Consider the following 27,422-nt stretch of genomic DNA (forward strand, 5'->3'; position numbering starts at 1 on the left):
TAAGATCAGGTAAACGAACACACATTCACACACTGTCCTGTAATTATGCTGTCAAGATCATCAATATATATCACTTAGAGACATTAAGGATTCAAATTAAGGAAAGAGTGCTGTAAGGAACTGTACACAGCATTAAAAGGTCCTGTGACACCATAGCTCACATACTTGCCACCTCGCCTTACATTCGTTTTTAAATAGGGCAAATAACTGTAACACCCTCCCTTACAATTTACGAAACATCGGCGGGAAACTCTTACGCGAGACTCTGGACTTTTGGGACAGAAGAAAACGAAATAAGCGACGAGCTGCGTAAAGTAACTTAATTTTCATCATTTACAGTTTATTAATCCAGCTAGCTAGCTTTCTACAACCACGACTGCTGGGTTAGCGGGCGGGTCAGTCTTTATAATCGGCATGTCAATGCATAATGTTCCGTATAATGAGTATACGGGTAGGAGCTGTGTAGCTCGTGTGTATGTTTACAAAAGCAGCTAATGCTTAGCTAGCTCATTAAAAAGTAGTTTGACATCAACAATCAGAAATAGACAGCTATAAAGAGTCGCCACGACAGCTTTTAGACAGCTTGCACAAGGCTTTATTCAGTCTCTCGGTGTTTATTTAACATATAGCTAGTTTTTTTAACGTGTTACCTAGTTAAGTTATCTATTAATACTAAGAGGTGAGATAAGATGCCAAGGCTTAGTTAACATACCTAGGTTACCTAATTTGATAGATAGATAAGGTAGTGCAGTAATACAGAATAATTTAAGTAAGTTATAAGGGATAGCAGGTATCAGTAGATATGAAAAATACTAAATATAAACCTGTGCAAGTATTTTAATTTAAGCGTGAGTAGTGTCCAGGAGTGTGAATGTACAGGACGTACCATAAAGTGTCAAGGTCCAAGAGTGCAAAAGTACAGAATGTACAGTAAATTGTCAATAAAGTCACAGAGTGCAGATGTACATGTTGTTACAGAGTGTGATTATAGTACAGATAAAAATAGGCTGTGATTAAAAATAAAATATGAGACTCGTTCCTCAACTGTCCTCTTTTCTCTTCCGGCTCCACTCGGAGTAGTTGAAGAGTCTGATGGCTCTCGGCACAAAGGATCTCCTGAGTCTGTCTGTAGAGCAGCTCTTTGTCTTAAATATTGTGGATCAGTTAACAAACCCTCCAAAACAATATTAAAAATAACATTTAGCTGGAGACTTAATGAGTGATTCCCTGAATGTAATAAATTATTCCTTTAGCTAGTTAGTAGCGGATTATATGGTAAAAAGAAATTATATATATTTGAAGTGTAGTTGGGCAATATGTCGATATTTGATCATATCATGTTTTTTTCCCCAATATGCTTTTTAAGAATATTAAGAATTTTATCCATGTTTAAAGAACATTAAACCAAAAGAACAATTCATTAGAGTGTTAAATACCTGTTTAATGAGCTACATTATTTGCTGCAAAAATCACCGTACTATTCATAAAAGAGTATGTGAATAGCAGAATGTGCCACTGCTGATGCCTTTTGTCTGTGTGTCAAAGCATGATACATACGGTGTATTGTGAAAATCACCCATCTCCATCAGCTGGTTATTACATACTCCAACACCAAGGGCAGTGGTTATACTACTGATTTTTTATTGTATCAACAAATAAAAACTGATCAGCGTTTTGAATAGTAGGGGAAAGGCTGTACATTTGTCTTTTTTCTCAATGTATTGATCAATTATTGCTTTTTGATTAATAAATAAACTAATGTAGCATTAGGTAAGTTAGTAATATTATGCATTGCTTGAATTGAGCTTTAGATTTTTCATGTATGTCTTATTAACAGGTCGCTGGATAGTGGATAAACAGCAAGACAACTTCAGCTGAACATGATGCGCAAAAAGAAACGTTCATCAGTTGTTTCAGTGGAAGATGGGCCAACCTCACTTGATGCACCCAGTGAGTTCTTTCGTGTATTCTACATAACATATTGTAATGTGTGTCTGCATCACCTTACATTAGGTGTGTTCATAACCCTACAGAGTTTATGTCCAACCCTGCATTAACACATCTGATCCAGCTACTAAACAGCCTAAATGAAATTAGAATGCTAGATCTGAATTCTCTAGGGGGTGAATCACCATGACAAGGATTGGGCACCGTTGCTTACACATTGCTCTGCTTTAGAACAGAATGGACTAATTCCCTGTGTTGTATTTCATCTAGAATCCAAGAAAAGCAAGTCCACTGGAAGGCCCAGCAAATCAGCAGCTCCTGAACAGGTTCCTGATTCAGTTTTTGTTAGTATGCTTCGGGAATCAGGAGTCACCTTGAGATTAGGCAACATGTCTAATGAGATTGGTAAGATCATGGATAAAGATGTCACTGATATATACTTAAACAGTAATAGAATTTACTTGTGTACATGTATTTTTCACACCTTTTGCCATTTTTGTTTACACAGCTGTGGATCAAGTTGTCTTTCAAAAAAGAATACAGCAATATTTACGGAAAAATCCAAGATATCCAACTGTGAGTGTAGAATTTTGAACATTTCATTTCAGTAGCAGTGTCAATGCAACATATATAAATTAAATAATGTATTACACTATGCTAATTATTAAGATTTCCACTGAATCTCCATCAGATAATTCAAGAGTTTATATCTGGCTTGGAGACTCACATTGAAGACCCAGAGAGATTTAGGAACTGCCTGCTTCCTTGTGTGCCACGTTCTGCAAGTGAAGGAAGTGCCAGGTAATGTGTGAATGCAGTGTAAAATAAAGCTGGAAGACACGTTCATGTTGCAATGTAGAGAGTGCTAGGAGTGTAAAGTGAAATGCTCACAGATGTTTGTGGTTTCTTTGTGCAGTTCTAGCTCTTTCCAGGAGAGCCTTGTTCGTCTGCTTCTAGGTGTAGAGATGCTTCAGGTAAGGGGATCTCTTCACGTAATAACATTTCTGAAGTTCTCTGTTAATGTAACTGAGACCTTACAAAATGTCTCCCTTTTTCTAGGCTCCAGTCATAAACACTTTGTTTGAGAAGCTTCCAGAGTTCATGTTTGAGGGGTAGGTTACTGTCATATAACCTGTTATCTAAATGTCTGTATAATATCTATCTTTATTCATCTCAGTATGTGTACTGTAATCTGCTGCTGCAGTCATTAGTGACTGGTTGTGTGTCTGACATTTTTTTGTTTAAGGGTTGGGGAGGATGGCCTCAATATTCCACATGTTATTATTAACCAGCTGAAGTGGCTTGATCGAGTTGTGGATTGCAAGGTATTATATTTATTTAAAGATATTATATATTTATTTAATTAGGCTTGCTTGGTCTCAGAATGTTGGGGTTATATAATGGTATTCTATTTATTTTCTATTGGCTTTTTTCAGAATTTAATTTCAAAGCACAAAACATAGGAAGATGAATGAAACAAATCTGAACACTAAAAGGCGTCCTCCAAAGATGAGCACCCCTGGTATATGTGCTCTGTATGTTCAACCACGATACACAAATCAAATTAGAGCAAATATCATTATAACTACATTCGAAAGTGTTCAAAAACTAATTTTCACAAATACAAAATGTCATTAGCCAAATAATACAATGCTGTTGGCTAACATGAATGATCTGCTTGTATGCTGGAGATCTCTTCCAATTTTTATTAGTATCTCTCTTTATTTTACAGTGTACAGTACAGTGGCAATATTAGATGACAAACGCATGCATTGGAATATTGTTTATATATGTGAAATTAAATCTGATCCACATTACACTGGGGAGTCTAACCAAAGTTTACCCAGAAACAGTTCCAGCATAAAGTATGTAAATAAAGGTGTAAACAAATTATTCCAGTCAGCTGTGTTGTTAATGTGGCCTTGGTGTGTGTGTGTGTGTGTGTGTGTGTGTGTGTGTGTGTGTGTGTGTGTGTGTGTGTGTATGTGTGTGTCTAGGATTTAGCGAGTAAGCTGATGCAGCTGGTGTCTGTAGCTCCTGTTGAGATCCAGCATGACATCATTACCAGTTTGCCTGAAATACTAGAGGACTCTCAGCATGGAGACATGGCCAGAGACCTCAAGTAAGGAATATGATTTAGGAAAGCCGAGAGATACTTAGTATTTAACAGTTAAAGTGCCATAAGCATATTTGATCTTAAAGAAATAGTGGAGATAATTGCACCTTTGTACTCATTGTTCCATTAATAATGCTCATTTAGAGGACATGTCTCATTGTGCTGCTGATAGTGTTGTTGAGACATTGTACATCTGAGCTTATTTTTCCTGCTTTCTTTTTCTGTGTAGTGCTCTGCTCAAAGAAAGCACACAGCTCACTGTCCCCATCCTGGATGCACTGTCAAGCCTTAATCTCAGCTCAACGTTACTGGCCGAGGTACTCAACTTTCTAGCATAAACATGTAGAGACAGGTCCATAAATATTTGGACAGTTACATAGTCATTGTAATTTTACCTCCTCAGCACAGCTCAAATTCTCACAGTTTGAGTCTTGCAAGTTACAGTTTGCATCATCCAATGCTCTATAATGAAATTACACATGTAGTTTGTTTTCAGTGGGTGTTATCCATATATTACACTCATATTACACAACCACAGTGGATTGGAAAGTATCACGATGTGATTGAAATGTAGCTACAATTTTAGCTTAAATTCCTTTCCATTATTATTCACATATGATTAAATTCAATTTAATCCAATTTTATTTATGTGGTGCTTTTTCCAACAAAAGTTGTCACAAAGCAGCTTTACAGAAAAACGGGTCCACACCTCTTATGAGCAACTCCACAGAGATGTCAATTATTGTGGCGATAACAGTGGCAAGAAAAAATCTCTCTTACATTAAGAGGAAGAAACCTTAGGAGGAACTAAGACTCAGTCAGAGGAACCCACCCACCTCGGGTCGACCTGCTCAGTACAAACAAAAAACAAAACAAAAACTACAGTAGAGAGATAATGAATTTAATAATATTTTGATTTCTTTAAATTCCATTCTGTTGGTGTACAAAGGCAAACTTATAAAGAGCATCTGTCCAAATACTTATGAATCAAACTCTTTTTTTTTTTCTTCAACAAATCATTTAGATCTCAGTCTATACTATATAAATGCTGTATAAATACCGCATAATCTTTCTACCTGTTTTGGTTTTCCTGCTTTTGTGTGTGTGTCGGTCAGGTACGTGGTGCAGTCATATCCACTGTCTCTGCAGTGCAGTTGGAGGACCTTCCCGTTGTAGTGAAGTTCATCTTGCACTCCATATCTGCATCTGATGCCAATGAGGTCAGAATATGTAATCTGTTTTAGACTAAATGATGCCTATAAATACACTACAGTCTTTAAATATGTGCTTGAAAGTAACTATTTCCTCAGTGTATAAAATCTTCCTGCATTCTGTATGTGTATGTATTGTATGTTATGTATGTGTAGGTGGTGTGTGATCTACGTAAGAAGCTAGAATTGGAGCAGTGTGTGTTGTCCTCTATGCTGCAGGCCTCCCAAAGGTCTGAGAAGCATAAGAAGATCACAGGGTAACCTTTTGCACTTTATTGTCTGTAGTCTAATTAGTTTTGTAGTCAGCATATGGATACATGCACCACCACTGCCTGCAACTAATAATCATATAAATAATACTCTATGTATTCCATGATTCATTATGTCAGGTTACACTACTAAAGGGTGAACCCCACAACAAGTGTATTTTCTCTCTCTCATTGTATCAAGGAGAGTTTATTACAAAAATAAATGAAGTAATTATTAATGAATACACATGCACCGTACAAATTGGGCAGGTGCCTTAGATTGTGTTTGGTTTGTGGCTTGTTTGGAATGGTTGGGAGCGTGCTGATATATAGACATATCAATTATGAATGCCATATCAATTTTCTGTTAATTATGCAGCATGTATAAAATATATTTTTTTATTTAGGCAGCATCACTGATATTCCAATACTGTGCTTAGGCACAGTCAGCAGTTCTTACACTAGATATTCTGTGCCAGTTCCTACTGAACTGGTGACTGCACCATGCACGGTATGAAACAATCTGACTAGTCAAATGAACCAGGCTTTGGAGGAATAATGTGCTCTCACAGGAACAGATCACCTATTGTGAATACACACTTAAAATTTATTACATTTTTTTTTTTTGGTCTTTTCCTTATCTGTTGGATATCAGATCAGCAAGCGTCCCATCGTGCAGCAGTAAGGACAGTGTGGCTCTGGTGCTGGAGGTCATTAAGTCGGCTGTGCGCTTTCAGAAGATTATCTCAGAGGCGTGGCTGAAGGTGGGCATAGGATTGATGACATGCTTCCCTTTGCAAAAAGACAATTTAGACCTGTTAGGACTGACATACTGGTGAGGGTGTCTAATCAGGGTGTAATGTGTTGTTTTTTTTTCCCCTGCAGGCTATAGAGAATGTCAGTGAGCCCGAAGATCACAAGGTGCAGTTTATTTCTTTGATTGTTCTCCCTTATTGTTCCTCTTGTTTACAATCCTCTCATTTTGTTTTTCTCTTTTTTTGTTTTCAGGTGATTGATGTGTTGGTCCTGCTCATTCTCCACTCCACTAATGCTAACCAGAGTCGACGTGGGGCAGAGCGGGTGCTGAAGGTTAAAGTGCGTGCTGGCCTCATTCAGGAAACACTACTGAATAAGACTTTTAAGGGATTTGCTCAGGTCAGTGTCAGCCTCTTTAGTGTTTGTTTTTTCTCTGTGATGTTCAGTTCCATATTATTGATTTAGTCTAGTTGTTAGTAGAAACTGTGATTAAATCACCAAAACTTAACATGGAGAGATGTAAAAGTTGACATTAGATGGTTTTAAAAGCAATACAATGATATTTGGTGCATTCTGCTCTTTTTTGCTGTTTATTAATTTATTTATTGGAGACTGATTGTTTGAATGTGTGTAGGTGATGCGTGGATATTTCCCCTCCATCCTGGCCCTGGCTCAGGGGCTGGTGCGCTCTTCTGACTGCTGTGTGGTACCTTTTGGAGGACATATGTATAAGCAAGCCTTTACTGCCTTTGACTCATACTGTCAGCAGGTAACACACTCTGCACCTCTCCCAACGCATTGAGAGGACTTATGTGATATATGATATATATGATCTGCAGATATGTACATACATATGAATATTTAAATGTTTTGTTTTATTTTTTTGTATTTCATTTTTAACTGTCTCTCTTTGTATGTAGGAAGTGGTGGGCTCTCTGGTCACACATGTCTGCAGTGGTGTGAGTGGGGAGGTCGATGTTGCTCTGGAGCTGCTGTGTGAGTTGGTATCCCTGAAACCCACAGAGATGGCTCAGTATGCAGTCTTTGTTAAGGTAATCTCTGCCACTAGTAATGTCACATAAAGTCTTGGGCATTAACGAGTGTACATCAGTTGGTTGGTATAAACTAAAAATAAACATGAATATTAAAAATCTATTATGATGTTTCTGTTCTGGAACATTGGGCTGTGTTGTGTGCAGGGAATACTGGACTACATGGACAACCTTAGCCCTCAGCAGATCCGCAGACTCTTCCATCTCCTAAGCTCTCTGGCATTTGGCCATGACCAACATGGCAGCCATATTCAGGTCAGGACTGTACTGTATACATTTTTCTTTTCTTTCTTTTTTTTTTTTAGTAACTCCAGTTTGCTGAGTCATATACGTCTCTTAATCTTTCATATCTGTTTTGGTTTCATCTGTCTTGCAGGATGACATGCACATAGTGATCCGTAAGCAGTTGTCCAGTACTGTGCCTAAGTATAAGCGCATTGGCATTATTGGAGCCGTTATGATGGTGGGGAGCATGGGGGTACGAAGGTACTGCATAGAGTCACGTTTCTGTTCCATAGTGTTTTTTTCAATTAATTAAACACTGATGGCACACAGCATTTGTGATGCCTTACTGGCACAAATACTGCAGTTGGTAAAAAAAATAAGAGTCAACAGATGAAGCAGACTGATTAATAGAAGATTATTTTTCTATTCTTGTTAAAGGAACAAAGCCGACTCTCAAGGAGGCACACTTCCCAAAGAAACACATCGACAGGTTTGTAGCATGTGTAAGTTTGTTCAAAAACATTCATTTGTGTTTTTGTGGTTTAAGTATGTACATGAATTTGCATGATGTGTTTGATTAGGTAACAGCACTGCTGGATCTGGTTCGCTCTTGCAGTGAAGGCTCAGCTGAAGCTGCTGCGCTCTATTATGACGAGCTGGCCAATCTGCTACAGACCTGCAAACTGGACCCACTTGTGCAGGTTAAAACCTCTTTTAGTCCTCTTTAGCTTCAGCAGCTGTATTCAGTTCTCTGGCTAAAAGACCCAGAGCTTCGTTCTTTATGTAATAGGAATAATTGTTGTTATTCACAATAGCTATCCCATGCAAGTTTTATGGAATATCACATAAATTGCATACAAATTGTTTAACTGTTAATTGTTTAAAATTGTTTTGACATATCCTCTTTCTGACTTAAACGTAATTGTCTTTATAGCAACTGCTATTATAAATGTGGTAGGTAGAGCAAGACTGCTGTTGAACTTTTGCTTATAGACACATGTGGTATCAATGCTATTTCTTGTGCTCTGCCAGGCTTGGATTGGAAAGAGTGTGCTGGAAGATTTCCAAGAGGATTTTGTAGTTGACCTTGGACCAGAGATAGCAGGGTGAGGGGTTCAGTCAACATGAATGCACAACATACACTTGTACCATGTGTCAAATAGGTTATTATAGATTGAATAAATAATGTATTATTGTTTGTTCACAATCTCACAGTTTTGTTTTACAAAAAGTCAACATGATGGTCAAAAGTGCAGGGCATGGGATTCTATATTTAAACTGTGCAATCTAAGTAATTTCTGTGTTTGTTGTTGTGCATGTGCAGTTCGTATCCCTTCCCTGCCTCAGTTATGTATAATCTGGATGAAGATGAGAGTCAGGGAGGAATTGCCATCAATCTGCTGCCTCTGATGGCTCAGGATGTACCACACAGTGCAGAGGGTCGCATTGCTCCCAGCCAGAAAAACAGCAGGTCAGAGATCCACCGCACTAATTAACATTATTATAATACAAACAGGGCATATTTTAATAAAGTTAACAGGTGTTGTCAGATTCATTCTTTATCGTAAGAAAAAATAATTAATAAAAAAATAATAAAAAACAATCCATCTATGTATCAAAATGAGGATGCAAATAATAAAGATTATGACATACTCAGAAAAGTTTTAGATTCTCCTTCAATTCCTTGTAGCATGGATTCTGCAATACGTTTGAGATTTTACTTCATGTTGTCAGGATTGAGTCATGCTATTCTTGCAGATTTTCCAGGTTTACAGTCCTTCTGTGAGTTTCCTGTTCTACCACTTTCCAAAGCTGCTCTCTTAGATTCAGATCCACTAACTAAGAAGACCACTGGAGTACACTGAACTCAGTATAATGTTAATAGCACCAGTTTAATGTATCTAAAAATAGGTTAAATTGTGACCAAGAAGGAATGCACATTGTACAACAGTACTCAATAGGCTGCACTTTTTGAACAATGGTCTGTTTTATAAGCCCCAAATGGTCCAAGACAACCTGTCTAATGATCTGTAATAACCAGTCCAAAGCTGGTGTAAGCTCCAGTCAGTCTGGCCATGTTAACTCAAGAGACATCCACAGTTAATCCACAGTTCATCCACAGTTCTAGAAATACAAGCCTATCTGACACAAACAGTCATGCTCTGTCTTATTCCATATTGTGATATGAAAATACTATTATTATTATTAATACTAAATATTTCTAATGTAATTGTCCTATCTGCATAACATGATTCAGATGGAGAAGCGTGTCAGCTATATCTCAAACCAGTATTTTCTGACCAACTGTACAGTAAATGAGCCTTCAAATGACAATTTTTTTCTCTCCCTCCAGGCATGTGTCTCCACTCTGTCTTTCATCATTTTTCCGGCTGCTGAGGCTGTGTGAAGAAGAACAGCACCAGGGTGACCTAGAGGAGATTGATGCTCTGCTAGGTCAGTGAAAAATAGAGCGCTCGTTTTTGACTTCAGCCACTCATCAATCACTGAGCTGCTTTATTTACGCTTAAAATAAGTAGAAGAGTGTCATCCTTTTAAGGTTGTGACACTGCAGATTCTGTCAGCTCTGGTAACTCTGGTCCGGTTCCCTGAAAGTCTGACTGTTGTCTCCCTGAACACAAAGGCCTTTGTGTGTGAGGAGGAAGTAGACAGGGACCCATAGTCAGATTTCCAGGAATGTATTACACACCGCACTTTAGACTTTACCGCACCCACACCAGTGCTTGCTTGTGCAAACATTTGTGGAGTTTTTTTATAAAACACTTCCTTCTGTCCTTAATCGAACCTTGTTTGGGTGTCTGAATCATGGTTATTGCACAAATGCAGAGGAGAAATCTTATGTCATACATTTGGGAAGTATGTTTTTGTGTTATTATAATACTGTGTATTATTATAAATTCGTATAAGTAAATTATTATTACAGTATGGTCTATGTTTAAATGTGTTAACCATTTTCATGCTGCTTTTTTAGTCCAGTATTTACAGGTAACATTCAGTTCCAGTTCAAAATCATTAGGTGAAATCATTCATGAAAACTGAGTTAAACTGCTTGTGTTTTTGATAAATAGTTTTATATTTATTTTATATAAAATGTATAATAGTATAATAGTACAGTGCTGTGAAAAAGTGTTTGCCCCCTACAGATTTCTTTTGTTTTTTGCTTTTTTGTTTTTCATTTTTACATTTTTTAGATTATCAAACAAACTTTAATATCAGACAAAGAAAAAGAAAAATTTAAAAGCACTTTTTAAATGATAATTTTATTTATTAAAGAAAAAAAACATCTCTAGCCCTATATGATAAGGTGTTTGCCCCCTAAACCTAATATCTTGGTTGTACCACCCTTGGCGGCAACAACAGCCTTCCAATAAGTGTGTTCAATCATTTAGAAGTGCTTTTTTAAATATTCACTCAGGTTATATTTGCCTGATGTTAAATGTTGTGTGATAATCTGAAAAATAGTAATGCAAAAATGCAAAACCAAAAGAATAATAATAATAAGGGGGCAAATACCTTTTCATGCAGCTTTAAATAATTAATTTATTAATGATATTAATAACTGCCATATTTAAATTCACTTTTAAGACTTTTTTTTGCACAGTACAGATTTCAGGTTTTGTGTATATATAAACTGTGTGTGTTTTGGCAGGTTGTCCCCTGATTTTGACAGATATGGGAGCAGTGGAGAAGGTAGAGAGTTTGTCTAAAGCAGAGCGAGAGTTCCTCTGCTCACTGCTCTTCTACACCATCAACTGGTTCAGAGAGGTAATTGCATATGTGTTTAGGAATATGTAAAAAGGGTTCCTGTGAACCTAAAAGGCAAATGTACTCAGTCATTACTTCTACATAGTGTAATTTGACTGCACTTTGTATAGTATTATTTTATCTGTGTAAAGTATAGAATTTATCCTTGTGTAGTAGGTTTATCTGAACCAAAGCAAAAAGAAAAAACATAAAAAAAGGGCTAAAAAACTCTGGAATTTGGCAACAGTTGTCTGTGTGTTTCTGTGTCTTTTTAGGTGGTAAATGCTTTTTGCAAGCAAAAGGACCCTGAGATGAAGATGAAAGTTGTAACCCGTCTTCAGAACATCACCTACCTGCAGACACTACTGGAGACATGCTTAGCAGGTACCAACATGGAAGTAATTTTCAGTTCAGTTCGTGTTTCAGACATTGCACATTTATATTTTATTCTCTCCAGTCAGTTCTAACACTGTCAGCCAGGCCAAAGAAAAACCTTGGCCAGTAAAAACTCTTCTACAGATTTGCCAGGTTAAAAAACCATAGCAAAATAATAGATGCATTGGGTACATGTATATTTTAGTCATTGATACATGAGAACTTTGTATCTCCGATATGTTGGAGAAAACTTCTTAAAATTGTTTTTATTATATTTCACGCTGGTTTCAAGCATTTCTATAGGTCTATTTATCTACAAATTTGGACACGAAAAGAACAATGACCAGATTAAAATTATGCCAGCAAGGGAAAATTGCAAAATTTAGATACTGTCTGCAGCACTGGGCATTTTTCTGTGAGCTGTGGAGGTACTCAGTCCAATAACACAATAATGCCACTGTATACAATCAGCTCTTGAATGTTAACGACTTAACTATGTGTGTTTCAGACTGCCCTGGCTACACTCCTCCTATGGCTAACTTTGATTGTGAGAGTACAGAAGTTGTGGCTCCCACGTCCTCAGCTGCTCCTGCCAAGAAGAAAAAGAAAGGTAAAGAGAAATACCTGAAAGATATATTTAAGATTCTCCTTTTTCAGTTCCCACACTGTCAGCCAAGCCAAACAGCTTAGAGCTATTCAGCACTTTCACATTTGTTTAAAGTGTAAACACCCATAATCCCACTTTAGTCAGGTTTGCCCAAAATAGAACATAAATATGAGAAGAACTCTTAAACTATATGACAACAGGGAACTGATTCTGGAGTTTTAATGTGTGTTTGTTAATGTGTATGAAGTAAACATTATCTGTTCTATTTAAGAGTCCACTGGGAAGAAAAGAAAAACCTTGGCCAGTAAAAACTCTTCGACAGATAGTACTCAGATGGAGGAAGCTACTGAGGAAGATGAATCTCTACAGCAGGTATGGGTGATGCATTAAGGCCAGAAATCTCTCAGACACATACAAACGTTTTGTGCTGTATCCAAATGAGTTTAGGAAGTCACTAATGCCCTAAATGTCCAAATAAAGCTCTGGAATCAGTTTATCTGATTTTATTGGTATATGGGTATATGTTTGAGTAAAATGAACATTGTTGTTTTATTCTATAAACTACGTACAACATTTCTGCCAAATTCCAAATAGAAATATTGTCATTTAGAGCATTTATTTGCAGAAAATGAAAAATGGCAGAAATAACAAAAAAGATGCAGAGCTTTCAGACCTCAAATAATGCAAAAAAAAGTTCATATTCATAAAGTTTTAAGAGTTCAGAAATCAATGTTTGGTGCAACAACCCTGGTTTTTAATTACAGTTTTCATGCATCTTGGCATGGTCTCCTCCACCAGTCTTACACACTGCTTTTGGATAACTTTGTGCCAGTCCTGGTGCAAAAATTCAAGCTATTCAGCTTGGTTTGATGGCTTGTGTTCATCCATCTTCCTCTTGATTATATTCTAGAGGTTTTTTAATTGGTTAAAAATCAAAGAAACGTATCATTTATAAGTGGTCTATTATTTTTTCCTAAAGCTGTATATCTTCTAAAAAAGGAATGCTGCTACTTTAGGTTGCACCCAGTGCTGACACAGATGTAAATGCATGTACACACACATACACACAGAGCTTGGTTAGTCCCTGTATAGAAGTATTGCCAGAATAGAATATGACCCATTGGAGCAGATAAACGTATTCCCATTGGTAGCATGCCTAATGCCAGGCATTGGCTTGAGAGATATAAAGCCCCCCAGCATTAAGCATTGGAAACATTCGAACTGTGTTCCCTGGAATGATTGTGTTCCATCTATTCAATTCAATTAAATTAAATTTTATTTATATAGCGCTTTTTACAACAAAGGTTTTCACAAAGCCGCTTTACATGAAAAACAGGTCCACGCCTTATATGAGCAGCACCACATAGATGCCAATTTTATGGTGACACAGTGGCAAGGAAAAACTCCCTTTAAGAGGAAGAAACCTTGGAACCACCACACCACTGTGTGACTTAATATAGAATAAGCATTTGCTTCTTTTGGCAGGACCATCCAGAGAAAGAGAAAGAGGCCAAAGTAGGGGTGAATCTGTCATCCTACTGGGCTTTCTTTAGAGAACTGGACATTGAGGTTTTGGATGTGCTACAATGTGGTCTCCTGTCTCGATCGATCTTGGACACAGAGCTTCATAGCAAGGTCAGTATAAATAAGTCCTAACTTTTCTATCTTATCTTTTCTGTCTTATCTTGACAGTGTATTTTACAACTTTTTAATTCAGTGGCTCTCAAAGTAATGTATTCATGTTTTCCATAAACACTTAATAAGAAACCTTGTTAATTAAATTAGGCATGCTAGTTAAAGGCACGACACACAAAAGCATGAAATGTTTGGGTTCTCAGGACAAAACTTATTTGCTTAGTGTAATCAATTTGCTTACTGTTTGTCCATTACCCCACTCCTTCACTTTCACTTTTTTCATGTCCAAGCAGAACACAACACTGATGCTACTAACAGAGATTTAAATATCTCTGCATATATCTATGAGGTCTAGAGGTCCAGGATCTATGGTGCATAGATCCAAATATGAGTGTGTGACTGGTTCCAGCAAAGCCACTTGACCTACTGACGACACTAGTCTAATATACAAAAGTTATATGCCAAAATAGATACAAATAAATTCTAGCTAAATTGTGCCCTAAGTTTGTGGAAGAGTAGGCTAAAATAACATCTGAAGACATTGGTGTAATCTGTACTGACATAATTGATTCTGTTATTAAGGAAAGGGTTTGTGTAATTAAACATTATTACTTTACATTTTAATTATTTTACACCAAGTAGATCACAGTATGTTGTATGTGCCACTGTTGTGTGTAGGTGAGAGAGGAGGTGCAGCTGGGTTCTTCAGAGCTAGTGTTTTTGCTGGAGGACCTGCATCGCAAATTGGACTTCAGTTTAACTGCTGCTCCAGCTAAGAAAGCCCCATTTCTTAAGGTATGAACACAAACGCGTAAATGACGACCTTTTGCAGTCATTAACTGATTTAAACTTATTTAAAATCCAAGATTGGGATAAATTCCATCGCTCTCTCTCATACAGCTATAGCATTACTCTCTGTCACTATCCTGCACAGTCATGCTTTCCTAGAAACCCTTGTTATTTTGTGCCCCCAAGTGCAACAATTGCTGCAGGTGTTATTGTGTTATTGATTGCTGTGTAGGGGAAAGCTGGCAAGAAAGTGGGCTTCTCTCACCTGCAGCAGAAAAGCTCCAGAGATGTGGCCAATTTCTGTGTTCAGTTGTTGCCTACACTGTGCACACACCTAGAGAACTGCCACAATCACTTTCAGGTAAACACTGATGCTCATCCATACATGCCTATAAACATAGATTATAGATAATGATTGTTTAGATTGTTCTTAGCTAATCTTAGTTTATGCTGGTGTTATAGAGTTTTAAGTGTGTGTGTGTGTGTCTGTGCATGCCTCCCACAGACTTTGCTGAGTGAGAAACAGGGTGTGGTGGATGCTCCTGGTATAGATGTGAAGGAGCAGCAGCTCATGAATTCAGCCTATCATCTCCTCCTGCAGGTTTTGCACACAACCTTCAGTTGGTGAGTGCACAGAAAATAGCCATGCCACATTTTTTATTGCCACAGTTACATGACTTCAGCTTAGCTTGGCCTTCCAAACAGATCTAATTTCACTTTTTATATGTGAAGGTCAGCATTATGGTTTTTGAACTGTGTAACTTGGTGAAGCAGGCATGGAAAGCAAACGGAGGAACTGCGTAATACCGCAATACCTGAGTCATATTTGTGTAAAGAGTTGTATTATTACTCTACTGCATTAGGCTACTTATTTCACATCTGAAGCTGGTTTTGTGTCTTTCAGCTTGTCCAGAAATGCCAGCTTGTCCAGAAAATTCCAGATAAGACATTATATATTAATAGTTGTGCTCAGTCAGGATTATTCAGACATAATCTTAAGACTTGTAATGCATTTGGAAAACGATCCTAATGTCTGTGAAGTTTTAAGATTTGTTTTTGACTGATTTCAAGTACACCTTACAAAATGCAGAAGATTTGTTTGAAGTTAAAGTTGCAAGTTTGTAAACTGTTTAAGTCTGTGACGTGCTGGAGTGTGTTCTCAGGTCGGGATTCTCCCATCCGGAACAGCGAGTTCTGTTTAAGAGTGCTTTGGGAGTGCTGGCTCATCGACTGAAAGAGGAAGAAACAGACCTAACCCTGGAGCAGCTCATCAAGTGAGAACTAAACACACACACACACACACAATAGGTTCAGGTTTATCTTCTTCAGAGAGTCCTGTTCCACTTGCACTATTTCTCTACAGGGACTAGACAAGCTGTATGTGTGCCATTGCACATCTGTGTCAGCAGTGGGTGCAGCTTAAATGACCTAAATGCATTCATTAGATTATTTGGGCATATCGCGTGTGTCAAGACAGATTAGGCTATAAAACCTGCAGTTTATATAACTGGAATAACTGCTAAGTGGCCAGCATAAACTAAACAAATCTATTAGTTTTCAGAAACCTTATGAAGTATGATATCGCTTTGCCACTTTCTGTTCCACCCCAGGATTTTAAACTCACTGTAGTAATTTGGCTACCATTTACAGTGCTCCTGCTGAACTCATCCTATGCTACTTTTTATTAACTTTTGGCACCTCTCACTAATTGAGGTGGGAGATATTGGCCCTAGAATAATATCTCAATATTTCAGGGTAGTTTTGGGATGTGAAAACAAAAGCTTTTATAAATACTACTGCAACAAAATAAATGTTAATGTTTTATATAGTATAACAGTTTCAAATATTAAGTAGAAACTGTTAGAACTGGAAGATCTGGGTAAAAACAAATGTGTTCCATTTGAGGCAAAAGATTTGCAGAAGTGCTTACCATCTATTGTAAATTCTGCAAATTTAACAGACCTGGAACTTTCATATATTTGTGTTAGAAATGTTTTTATGCTGAGCTTAAATATGAACTGTGCACCCAACAAAAGTCCAGATGCTGCAGATGTAAATGTGTATTAGGTCTCGGATTTCAATAGGAAGCACAGCACACAATAATGCATGTCAACCTCTTATTAGCACATTATCAATTTAAGCCTTAAATGCAGTTTAAAGAAATTAACAGTTTATAGAAATGTTTGACCATGTTTCTCTCAAAAAAACACACAGAAAAATACAGGGTTGCTTTTGGATATATGGCCTGTCGGTATGGCTGTATGTTTTTGTTGACTTATAATTTTTTGTGTGTGTAGGCAAAGTTTTGAGTACCTGCTGAATTTCCGCAGTACAGTGCCTAGCCTAAACACTGCTCTGTGCCTGACTCAGCTCCTCACCGTTATCAGTCAATTTGGAGGATCCCACCACACCTTCTTCAGAGAACATACTGGTCAGTCTGCGTAATTACACCTGATTACTCATAGCACTTCTTCATCACCCCATTCATCAGAATTATGCTTCTGGTCTGGTTTAAATGGACAATATTCATTAACATATTATTGTATATTGTAGTGTTAATTATATTTTTATCTATTTTATTTTTTATGGAAAATTGTAGTAAACTACAAAATTCATAACAGCTTTTGAACTTTTCAGCTAATTTTTTTTTCCACCAGCATCTTTGACGAGGCATTTCCTGTGTCAGGAGTGGGTGGATCCGAGTGGTGTGAAGGAACGCGGAAAGAAACATAATGATGCACTTCGCAGTCTCCTCATGTAGCTACCTCATTATTGCATTGATTTTTTTAAATGGTTCTGAAAGCACTACAGTTTTTAATGCACTTTCTTTTATTGATCAGTTTTGTTTGTTTGTTTTTTTTCTTTCTCTCTTTTTCTGCCACCCCTATGTGTGTGTAGTATTTATCTTGCACACACTGATGATGTGCTGAAAGCAGTAGAGGAGATAACAGGAGAGGGGATCACAGAACTGCTTAATGCAGCTAAAGATGCCAGCTCCCGCAGCTGGCCTACACTTAACAGGTAATGCACATTTCTTCACACTGCAAGAATTATTGTCTTGCCATTCATTAGCTGGATCATTTACTTATTTTTTTGTTTAACTACAGCTTGATAGTGATAGTGATAGTGAGAAAACCATTAGCATGTAACATACTATAAACCATATACATTTTATAGCCTTTTGTGATAGGGCAGGGACTTGTTACGAGTATATAGCAATAACTAAAAGAATTATCAGGATTTAGGCATATTCAATATGACATTCAGGGATTTTATGAATTATTTTGTTTCTTTATCTTTGAAAAAAAAAAAACTTGTATAAACACAATAGATCACTCAAGAATGTGTATCCTTGCAAAATTGTCACAAACACACTCCTCATGTTCTGTTGCTTAATAATTAGGCATGCTGTTTTTTTATTTAGCAAATACTTTTTTTATTTGGTTTTAATTTATGACAGTTTTGCATATAAACAATCCAACATGGCTATTAGTTTGTATCCACTGTAACCTAGGGGCAGTATAGAGAGATGTAACTGTAGATTTGGCCTGATATTTCAACAGTAAGCACAGTACAGGCATGTTGTCAGCTTCCCTAATTTAATGTTTGTGTTTTTTCAATGTTTTTAATTAAATGTAAAGTTTTTTATACTTCCCAGGCAAACCTTCTTGGTGTACTATAAGGTCATGATGGAGGAGCTGGAGAAAAATGTGCGAAAGCTGCCCCCTGGAAGACAGACGGACAGCAGAGAGGTGAGTTTATGCCCGTCGGTGTGTATGTACATATTTACATACATTGTTCGGCCATAACATTGGCACCATTGGCACTGTAAGTAAAGATAATCAAAAGGTGAGATATATTAGGCAGCAAGTGAACAGTCAGTCTCTAAAATTAATATGAAGGCCAGGTCACTATGTCAGAAAATCTTCAAAACATCAGGATGGTCTTGTGAAGCCCAGCACAAATATATATTGGTATATACTGTTGTCTTTTCTTCTTGAATATCTTTTTTGGTGCCACAAGATGCCATTAGAGGTCTGCTGGTCAGACCTTTTGTGGCAAGGCAGTATAGAGCAGATGGTGCTAATTGCTAATCTGTCTATGCATATACAGCTCTGGAAAAAAATAGGAGACCATTTGATGTTTTTTCCTGATTTTACCAAATTGAAAACCTCTACAATATAATCAAGAGGACAATGGATGATCACAGCCATCAAACCCAGCTGAACTGCTTGAATATTCGCTCCAGAAGTGCCAAAGTTATCCAAAAACAGTGTGAAAGACTGGTGGAGGAGAACATGCCAAGATGCATGAAAACTGTGATTAAAAGCACATGATACTTAAATTTATTATGTTTCTCTTTTGGCAGATTCAGAATGAGAAGCTCCTGACGTGGAACTTAGCTGTTCGGGATTTCCACGTCCTCATTAACCTGGTCAAGGTAAAGAGTCATGTGAAACTCACTCCAGCCATTTGCTGCTAGTGTTTTCATTTCTTCATCACTCTCTTGAATCACACTTTAACCCCAAATTAAGTTCTTAACTCTTTTATTTGAAGCCAAGATGTAAAATATATTATGTGATGGACCTTTCTTACAAGCTTCTCAAGCCTATTTAAAAAGAATGTTCTTGAGCAAAAATAAAATGTAATATTTATATCTACAAACCACATTATGAATTTAACCAGAATTGTTCAGTTTAGTCCAGTTGGTTAATGATAAGTAAATGTTCCTTACTAAAAAAGCATTTGGAAATTTACTTATTTTTATTTAGCTACATATTTTGTTACCTTCATGGAAAAAAGCAGTGTAAGAGGCCTGGTTTACAGTTTTAGACAAATGTGAGGCTACCATAAACTTATTGTTATCTTAGACCATTTGTTCTTAGATGTATTCCTAAGATAAAAGTTAATCTTAAAGTAGATAAAGAGGAAGATTTTCTTCCTTTAGGTGTTTTGGTAAATGAGATGTTGAATATATGGGTTTGCACACAAACTAACGGTTCTGACCTTTCCTCCAAAGGTGTTTGATAGTCGACCAGTGCTTAATGTGTGTTTAAAGGTGAGAACTATGCAGGCACACAAACACATGCACAGTTAAATAAGCTGCTAATATTATCTATGGTATTTCTACAATTAAGGCGGAAAAATCTGAATATGCTTTTACACTGTGTTTGCTTTTTTCTACAGTATGGCCGTCTTTTTCTGGAGTCCTTCCTTAAGCTGGGAATGCCTCTGCTCGACTACAGCTTTAAAAAGCACAAGGTATTTCTGATCCACTGCCATCAACAGTGGCTTGCTAAGTTAAATTTATGGCAGTTGGACATCTACAGTTAATTCCAAATAATTAGTTGTCGTGCACACATACATATCGTTGCTGTCCTATGAAAAACACTTAACTCCATTTTTGTCGATTTTGAGTTTACTACATAATTTGAACAAACAAACTGTCCCTTACACTGTGCCAAAATGTCTTGATGAACGGACCAATAGACACTCTTCAAAATGACCTGAAATAAACTCTTTTTACATTGACTTCCATTGAAAGTTTACAAGGTTTTTTCTCTCTCCTGTAAAGTTGCTGTTTTGGAGATAAGTGTTTTTCATTGGACAGTGACGATATGCACTTTATAATAGCAGTGACACCTCTGCTGGTTCTGTTTCTCTCAGGAGGATGTTCAGAATTTACTGAAGACATTACAGCTCAGTACCAGACAGCTACATCACATATGTAGCCACTCAAAGGTAACCAGAAGCATTCTTGTATTTGGCTTTTTTCCCCTCTTAATCTTACTCTCACTATGAGATCATAACATATTATACATATGTAATATGTTCATGTTTTAACATGAGTCAATGCAGGATTCTAAAGACAGGACACTTTTTAATGTGATTTAGATACATAGTTTGAGATTCAGTTAAAAATTAAAAAGGAATTAATTATTTTATGCACAAAGAAAGTTCTGGATGATCACTCATTTTTTGTATACAGTGCATCAGTATAGCTTTAATGTCTTACTGTTTCTCAGAATCGCCAAGACACAGGACTGACCAACCATGTGCCAGCACTGAAGAAGAGCTTAGAGCAGTTTGTGTATCGTGTGAAGGCCATGCTCACTTTTAACCAGTGCCAAGAGGCCTTCTGGCTGGGTAATCTGAAGAACAGGAATCTGAAAGTGAGTTCTGGGACACATTATGCTTCTGGCAACATCTGTTCATGTCCAGTTTATGGACCCAAATTATAAACAAGTTTTCAAATTAAAGTTAAAATGCAGCATATGAAAGATGTGGAAGACTAATTTGTTAAAATATGCTAAAAGAGTCTGATCTAAACACAATAAAGATGATGTTCAAGGTGTATTGACTGATTAATCCTTAATTATTTAATTGAATATTAATAATGCACAGTAGCATGTGCATACTTGATCATATTAGTTGCTATGTAGAATTCTTACTGCAAATCAGAGCTTAAACATCCAACATGCTGATTAATTTAAGCTGATTAATTTTGTTTTTAGTTTCTAGATTATATTATGATGTATATTTTTTATATTTTATGCATACTGTATTTTGTTTTAAGGGTGAGGAGATTCTCTCACAACGATCACAGGACAGTGAAGAAGAGGATGAAGAATCTTCTCAGCTGCCAGAGGGGCAGAATGAGGAAGAAGAGGTACTAGGAACCCCAAAGAGAAACACTGTGCTTGTGCTGTTAAGTGATTGGACGTTGTATAAAATAACTGTTTATTATGTTGATTGTTTGTGTTTTATTATCTCCTGTTCATGACACAGGAAAGCGATGCTGAGGTAAAGGAAAATGCCCAGGCTGATGAAGAGGAAGAGGACGATTCTGAGGAATCTGACTGACAAAGCAGAAGACTGCAGCCACTTTATCCTTTCATATCCATAAATAACTAGTCAGCAATATATAGCAAACATACCTACAATATTTCAGCTCCTAAAGCTTATTATGTCATTTGTTATAATTTTACAGTTTGGTTGCCTTGTATTGGGAAAAGATGTCATGACATTTTATTGAGGCTGTGAGAGAAAAGTTGTCTTTTTGTGTTTCAAATTTGTGTGTAATCAAGTCTGTTTTATGTTTGTTGTTTTGGTCACTTTATATAAATTAATTTCTCATCAGACTGGGGTGTGGTTCATGGTCAATGAGTTTTTTTTTTTTTATTATGGTACATCTGTGTAATAATATGAAATCATCATCACAACTTTACTCATAAGGTAAGCTGTTTTAGCCTTAAATTCTGCAAAAAAAAATAAAAAGTTGTTCATAATAGTAATTAATACAAAAATTCCAACTAAGTGCCAGTTGATATAAAGCTCTGTTAAGGCTAGTTATGGTAGAGTTTTTATTGAAATATCTTTCAATTTTTTACAATTATATTATTAAGTCATTTTAGTAGAAAATTATTTTTTATTAAAATTCTACAAATAAATATGTAGTACTAAAATCTAGTTTTATATAAACTAATAGCTTTATTATTAATAATGTAGAGAGTTTTTAATTAAAATGTAAGTCGAATTTGAGATCTCTATGAAACAGTTGTTCATAGTAATAAATATAATTCCTCTGTTTTTTTATATCAGCTATGATATTTTTATTAGCAATAATTGATCTAAAGCTTGTTTAGTTTAGTTTAGTCTTTGGCTAGTTACAGTACCATTTTTAAATGGAATATAATTTTATATTATAAAAAAATATATTATCAAATTACTTATTACGTCATTTTTATTAAAAAATGCTAAATAATCATTTATTTTATTACAATCATATAATTTTATATAAAATTTAGAAGTAAAAAAATACTTTATATCTGTTTATGTAAATCAATGACATTATATAACATTTTTATTATTAGTAGTAGTAATTAAAAACCGAATTGTAGATAATTTTTAATTATATTACTAAGATCTAAAACTATAACAGCAGGTATAGAATTAATATTTGGAATTTTACTCAGTGGCAGTGATTGAAACAGCTGAACATGGCAACCCTGTTTTACATTTTATTTGAAGAGGTTCACTAAATTTTGTTTAGTCAGACACGCAAAAAGCATAACCGACTAGTTTAATATTTATTATTTTAGGTGAGTTTGGATGTTGTGTTTCTGAATGTAGGAGTCCTCTATATATTGTTCTTTTTCTGTTTTTTTTTTTTTTTTTTTTTTTTTTTTTTACTAGTAATAATTCATCTAAAGCTCTGTTAAGGTAAACTTTCTAGTTTTAATACAATTTTTATGTAGAATATAATTATTTTATAATAATACAAATATATTAAGTTATTTTAGTACTATATATGTAGTCTATGTAATTATACAGTATTGTGACTACACGTGACTTTTGTTTTGTAGTGTGATCCAGAGCACGTGGTAGAGGCAGGAAGCGGAGCTCAGTATTGAGGGAAATAAAGCGGTCAGCTGTGTCAACAGACCACAGGGTAACAACATCTCTACAGTCCGTTTAACACCGTGAATCTTCCTGGGCACGTTTTCACGGTTTTTCCGGGGAATTTTACCGTGACATTAGCGCAGTAGGGTTGTTCGTTCTTAACGCGTACAGGCTGGGCTGAGCGTTTAGCTGAGCTGGATGGTTAATGAGTATTTTGCTGGTAGTTTTATCAGTAACTCAACACAGTGGAAGTGATTTGTTGTAACAGGAGCAGGACAGCTGACCGGTAACATGTCTGACTTTATTATTTTATGTCTGATCGGTGTTCTGGTGGTGAGTCTGGTCTTGACTCTGCTCGGTTTGGTGTTTTACTCCGGACTTCTCTCCGAGGTCGTTATTCGCACAGGATCTCCGCCGGTCAAGCAGATCACCATCGCCTACAAATTCAAGAAAGGCTCCTACAAGGAGAGCGGAGCTGCCTTCACCGAGAGCTGCAGCATTGCCCCCAAACTCTGCTCCATTGGGGTGTACTACGATGACCCCAACCAGGTGAGCTTGTGTTCAGCTTCTTCTCAGACAGCGTGGAGCTATTTCCCCACTACATCACCCTCACCCTCATCCTCATACTGCCAGGATGCAGTGAATCACCAGGAGAAAGAGTGGTGCATTTTTTCCACACAGTGCTTCCTATTTATTTGAGCCATAATAAAGCATAATTTAGCTAGATACTGCACACCCTAACCCAGTATTAAAGACCTTTCTGCCTTCCAGTTATTTTTCCAGATGTGTTTTGGCTTTAACAACAAACCATGTACTGCGAATCAGAATAATAAAAATTCTATACTTTACTTTTACTCTCTGAAATGTGGGATTTGCCATACTCTCTGGGATGTGCCATATCGTAACATACACAATAAATTCGCCAACATTTTTCAATATTGTGAACGATATTATACCCTGAAATATCGTGCCATATCACCCACCCCTAATTATCACATCAAATTACTATTTTTTGCTGTTTTTAGCAAAAGAACAATTTGAACTATTTTCCCATTTTATATCTGCTAGAGACAGATTATATCTGTCCAATATCAGTCATTTTATTTAATTCCTGGATATATGGAGATATATGGAGTGCATTATTAGTATCATGACATTCTGGATCATTGACTTCTGTTACAAATCTGATTAAAAATTCTTGTATTTTTTAATATATCAGTTAGGGGTGTGCCAGACCCTGTCATATGCAATTTTCATTTTGTTGCTGTAGTGTATTCTTAAAAAACAAAATTCTAATTCAGTTTTTTTTTTATCATTATCGCATAAATACCATGAAATACCGTGGTATTATTTTAGAGACATATCGCCCACCCCTACTGTCCCAGATGTATAGCTAATATATAGTTGCTGTCCAAAGAAAAACAATCATTATACACTGATGTCTATTGAAAGTTAAGAAGGTTCTGCTGTTCTGTTCAGAGAAATAAATATATATATTGAAGTATATATAGTGTATCTCGTCTGTGTCCAATGAACAAGTATCTTAGTTTTTCTCGATTTTAATTTATTACATACTCTGAACACACTTAACACACAATATTTCTTGATGAATGGACCAATGGATCAATAGAAATTCTTTAAAATTACCTGAAATACACTCTTTACAGGTTCTATCGCTCTTCTGTAAAGTTGCTGTTTTGGAGATGCATGTTTTTCACTGGGCAGCGGTGATACAGGACAGTGTTTAGTCCATATAGGCACCTAAACACAATTATTTAAAATCAATTAGTCTCAGCAATTACTTGAGATATATTGGTTTCCATTAGGCTTCCATTAGGATTTTTTATTTTACTTTTGGTTAAAAATATATTTGGTGTAGTTGACACAGAGTAGACCTCTCCCCTCATAGTTCATATTAGAGGTAGGTAAGACTTATGGCATATGCTCTGCCATGTCTCAATTCACAGTTCTAATGTTATTACTTATACAAAATAATCAGTTTCACATTAAAACAGATGTATGCAAACATAACATGCTTTTATATTTTCATTATTGTCATTATTAGCTTATTAATTGTTTTATTTGAATATTTTTGGTATTGTTTCTCTTTGACCTGTATCTGAAATCCTGTAGGCCTGTTTCACGTTTGTTGTGTTGTCTCTAGGGAGGAGACATAAAGCAAAAGTTCCTCATACTTGCGTGTGACACAGCTAGACTAAAGATTCTGTATTTAGCAAACAAACCCAGCCCACATAACAGCTAACTGTGGGAGGAATTGTTGCTGAGATTACTGAGCTAAGAGAATGTCCCTGGTTAAAACATCACATACCATGAAACCAGACAGCTGTAGACCTGGAACAGGGCCTAATCCCACAGACTTCCATCCAGCACTGCTGTAATGCAATAATGATGGGCTCCACATATTTGGGACTAAACTGTTGAAAAAGTTCTAGTATGTCGAACAGTAGCCTAATAAATGTTGTTGGATTTGCTGTTCTAACAGATTGGCGTGTTGCGTGTTTTCTGGCAGTCATTGTCAGTAATAAGTGGCATGAAAAATGCTCTCTCTGCCAAGAGTGCCATATTTGTGGCTGAACTAATCTGGTGTTTGTTGTTCTCAGCGGTGTCAGCACATTTTCTGAAGTGGAGTGTCGCAGCTCCCCGCTGTAGCTGCCTGCTGGTGGATTTCTCCCAGGTGCCAGTTCCCAATAGACGCCCATTCTGTTCTTCTGGACACACTTTCTCTTCTACCCAGTTACACAATGCTGTTAGACTGGCAGCAAAAACAGCTGATTCGACAGGGTCATTTTAACCTACTGGATTTCTGTAATAGCTGAGAAGGTTTCAGGTTAGGCAGAATATTAGAGTTCAGGTGAAGCGAAGTCTATGCTGCAACAGAAATCTATTGCAGTGTAGTGCATAGAACACTAAATTAAGTGTAATGTTCTTGTAATGTAATGGAACGTTTGTGGTTAGATTAAATCATTTATAGAGTGCTTTCATTCTTTGAGTTGTACATTACATTACATTACATTTACATTTGGCAGACGCTTTTGTCCAAAGCGACTTACAATATTGAAGTGCAAATAATAGAAGAGGTTAAGTACAAAAATAATAGAAGTTAAAAATAAAACATCTATAGATAGGGCCTTAAGGAGTAGAGAAGAGGAAGAAGGAGATGAGGTTAGAATTAGTTAGTTTGTTAGAGGTGTTAGGAGAGTAAGTGCTCTTTGAAGAGCTCTGTCTTCAGGAGTTTCTTAAAGATAGCGAGAGATTCTCCTGATCTGGTAGTGGAAGGTAGTTTGTTCCACCATTGTGGAACTCTGTATGAGAACAGTCTGGATTGCTTTGTGTGTTTGAGTGTTTGGCAAAGCGAGGCGACGTTCATTGGAGGAGCGCAGCGGCCGGGAGGTAGCGTAAGCCTTCAGGAGCGAAGGTAGGAACGAGCCTGTTCTGTCATCACCTTGTAGGCGATTGTAAGTGCTTTGAATTTGATGCGAGCAGCAACCGGTAGCCAGTGGAGCTCAATGAGCAGCGGAGTGACATGTGCCCGTTTTGGCTGGTTGAAGACCAGACGTCCTGCTGCATTCTGAATCATCTGTAGTGGTTTTACTACACAGGCCGGGAGGCCAGTTAGTACGGCATTGCAGTAGTCGAGGCGTGAGATGACGACTGCTTGTACCAGGAGTTGGGTGGCCTGTTGCGTCAGGAACGGTCAAATTTTTCCGATGTTGTAAAGCGCAAAGCGGCAGGATCGAGCAACTGAGGCCACATTGTGCGTGAAGAGAAGCTGGTCATCAACCATGACACCCAGGTTCCTAGCAACCTTTGTCGGTGAGAGAGAGAGAGAGTCGATGGTTATGGCAAAGTTGTGTTGAATAGAAGGTTTTGCTGGTATGACCAGAAGTTCAGTCTTTGAGAGGTTTAGTTGGAGGTGATGTTCCTTCATCCATGCGGATATGTCTGAGAGACACTGTGATATTCGTGCAGAGATTGAGTGATCATCGGGTGAGAACGACAGGTATAGCTGAGTGTCGTCAGCAAAGCAGTGGTAGGAAAAACGGAGTTGTCTTGGTTCTGTGTAGAGCCCTGCTTTTAAGTAACACTTAAATAATAAAAAATAATAAATATAGAACTAATTTGTGAAGAGTGTAGTGTTCAAATGTTTGCAATTACATTTTATTGTTATTTAATGTCATAACCTAAATGTTGCAAACTAATGTCCAGAAGGCATTCCGGGGGAAAAAAAGAACAAAAATAAACAGTGTATTATGAATAATATCAAATTGCATTATT

General features: G+C 36.8%; 2 protein-coding genes across 3 annotated transcripts in view; both read left to right on the top strand.

Moving 5' to 3' along the window:
- The first annotated feature begins 206 nt into the window (after window positions 1–206).
- fancd2 (FA complementation group D2) lies at window positions 207–21,863 on the top strand. Of its 2 annotated transcripts, none has more exons than XM_007253270.4 (44): window positions 207–314; window positions 1,838–1,950; window positions 2,218–2,352; window positions 2,456–2,523; window positions 2,639–2,748; window positions 2,864–2,921; window positions 3,007–3,059; window positions 3,194–3,272; window positions 3,945–4,069; window positions 4,293–4,380; window positions 5,179–5,283; window positions 5,431–5,531; window positions 6,178–6,286; window positions 6,408–6,443; window positions 6,531–6,677; window positions 6,913–7,047; window positions 7,199–7,330; window positions 7,478–7,585; window positions 7,707–7,816; window positions 7,994–8,045; window positions 8,137–8,256; window positions 8,588–8,661; window positions 8,880–9,026; window positions 9,909–10,009; window positions 11,223–11,338; window positions 11,593–11,701; window positions 12,201–12,302; window positions 12,571–12,671; window positions 13,785–13,934; window positions 14,613–14,729; window positions 14,956–15,084; window positions 15,229–15,347; window positions 15,887–15,997; window positions 17,021–17,154; window positions 17,381–17,480; window positions 17,622–17,744; window positions 18,382–18,475; window positions 19,093–19,164; window positions 19,744–19,782; window positions 19,911–19,985; window positions 20,391–20,465; window positions 20,750–20,896; window positions 21,301–21,393; window positions 21,513–21,863. In XM_007253270.4, the coding sequence occupies exons 2-44, from the start codon at window positions 1,881–1,883 to the stop codon at window positions 21,585–21,587; spliced, it is 4,344 nt and encodes a 1,447-aa protein (XP_007253332.3). In that variant the 5' UTR covers window positions 207–314; window positions 1,838–1,880; the 3' UTR covers window positions 21,588–21,863. The 2 variants fall into 2 exon arrangements, with proteins under 2 accessions (XP_007253332.3, XP_015462413.3); XM_015606927.3 differs by having other exon boundaries at window positions 225–309.
- Window positions 21,864–23,112: 1,249 nt separating this feature from the next.
- Window positions 23,113–27,422, top strand: part of tex264a (testis expressed 264, ER-phagy receptor a) — a 116,239-nt gene continuing 111,929 nt past the window's right edge. Inside the window, exon 1 of the mRNA XM_007253271.3 lies at window positions 23,113–23,675. Within this exon, the coding sequence (XP_007253333.3) occupies window positions 23,418–23,675 (258 nt within the window). The 5' untranslated portion in view covers window positions 23,113–23,417. The remainder of the gene's footprint in view (window positions 23,676–27,422) is intronic.

This window comes from Astyanax mexicanus, chromosome 5 (assembly GCF_023375975.1).
Source record: "Astyanax mexicanus isolate ESR-SI-001 chromosome 5, AstMex3_surface, whole genome shotgun sequence".
Taxonomy (NCBI): Eukaryota; Metazoa; Chordata; class Actinopteri; order Characiformes; family Acestrorhamphidae; genus Astyanax; species Astyanax mexicanus.

Coding starts and splice junctions, on each gene's coding strand:
- fancd2 (XM_007253270.4), top strand. CDS start 1,881: ATGATGCGCAAAAAGAAACGTTCATCAGTTGTTTCAGTGGAAGATGGG. Junction 1,951..2,217: donor AACCTCACTTGATGCACCCA/GTGAGTTCTTTC, acceptor TATTTCATCTAG/AATCCAAGAAAAGCAAGTCC. Junction 2,524..2,638: donor AAAATCCAAGATATCCAACT/GTGAGTGTAGAA, acceptor AATCTCCATCAG/ATAATTCAAGAGTTTATATC.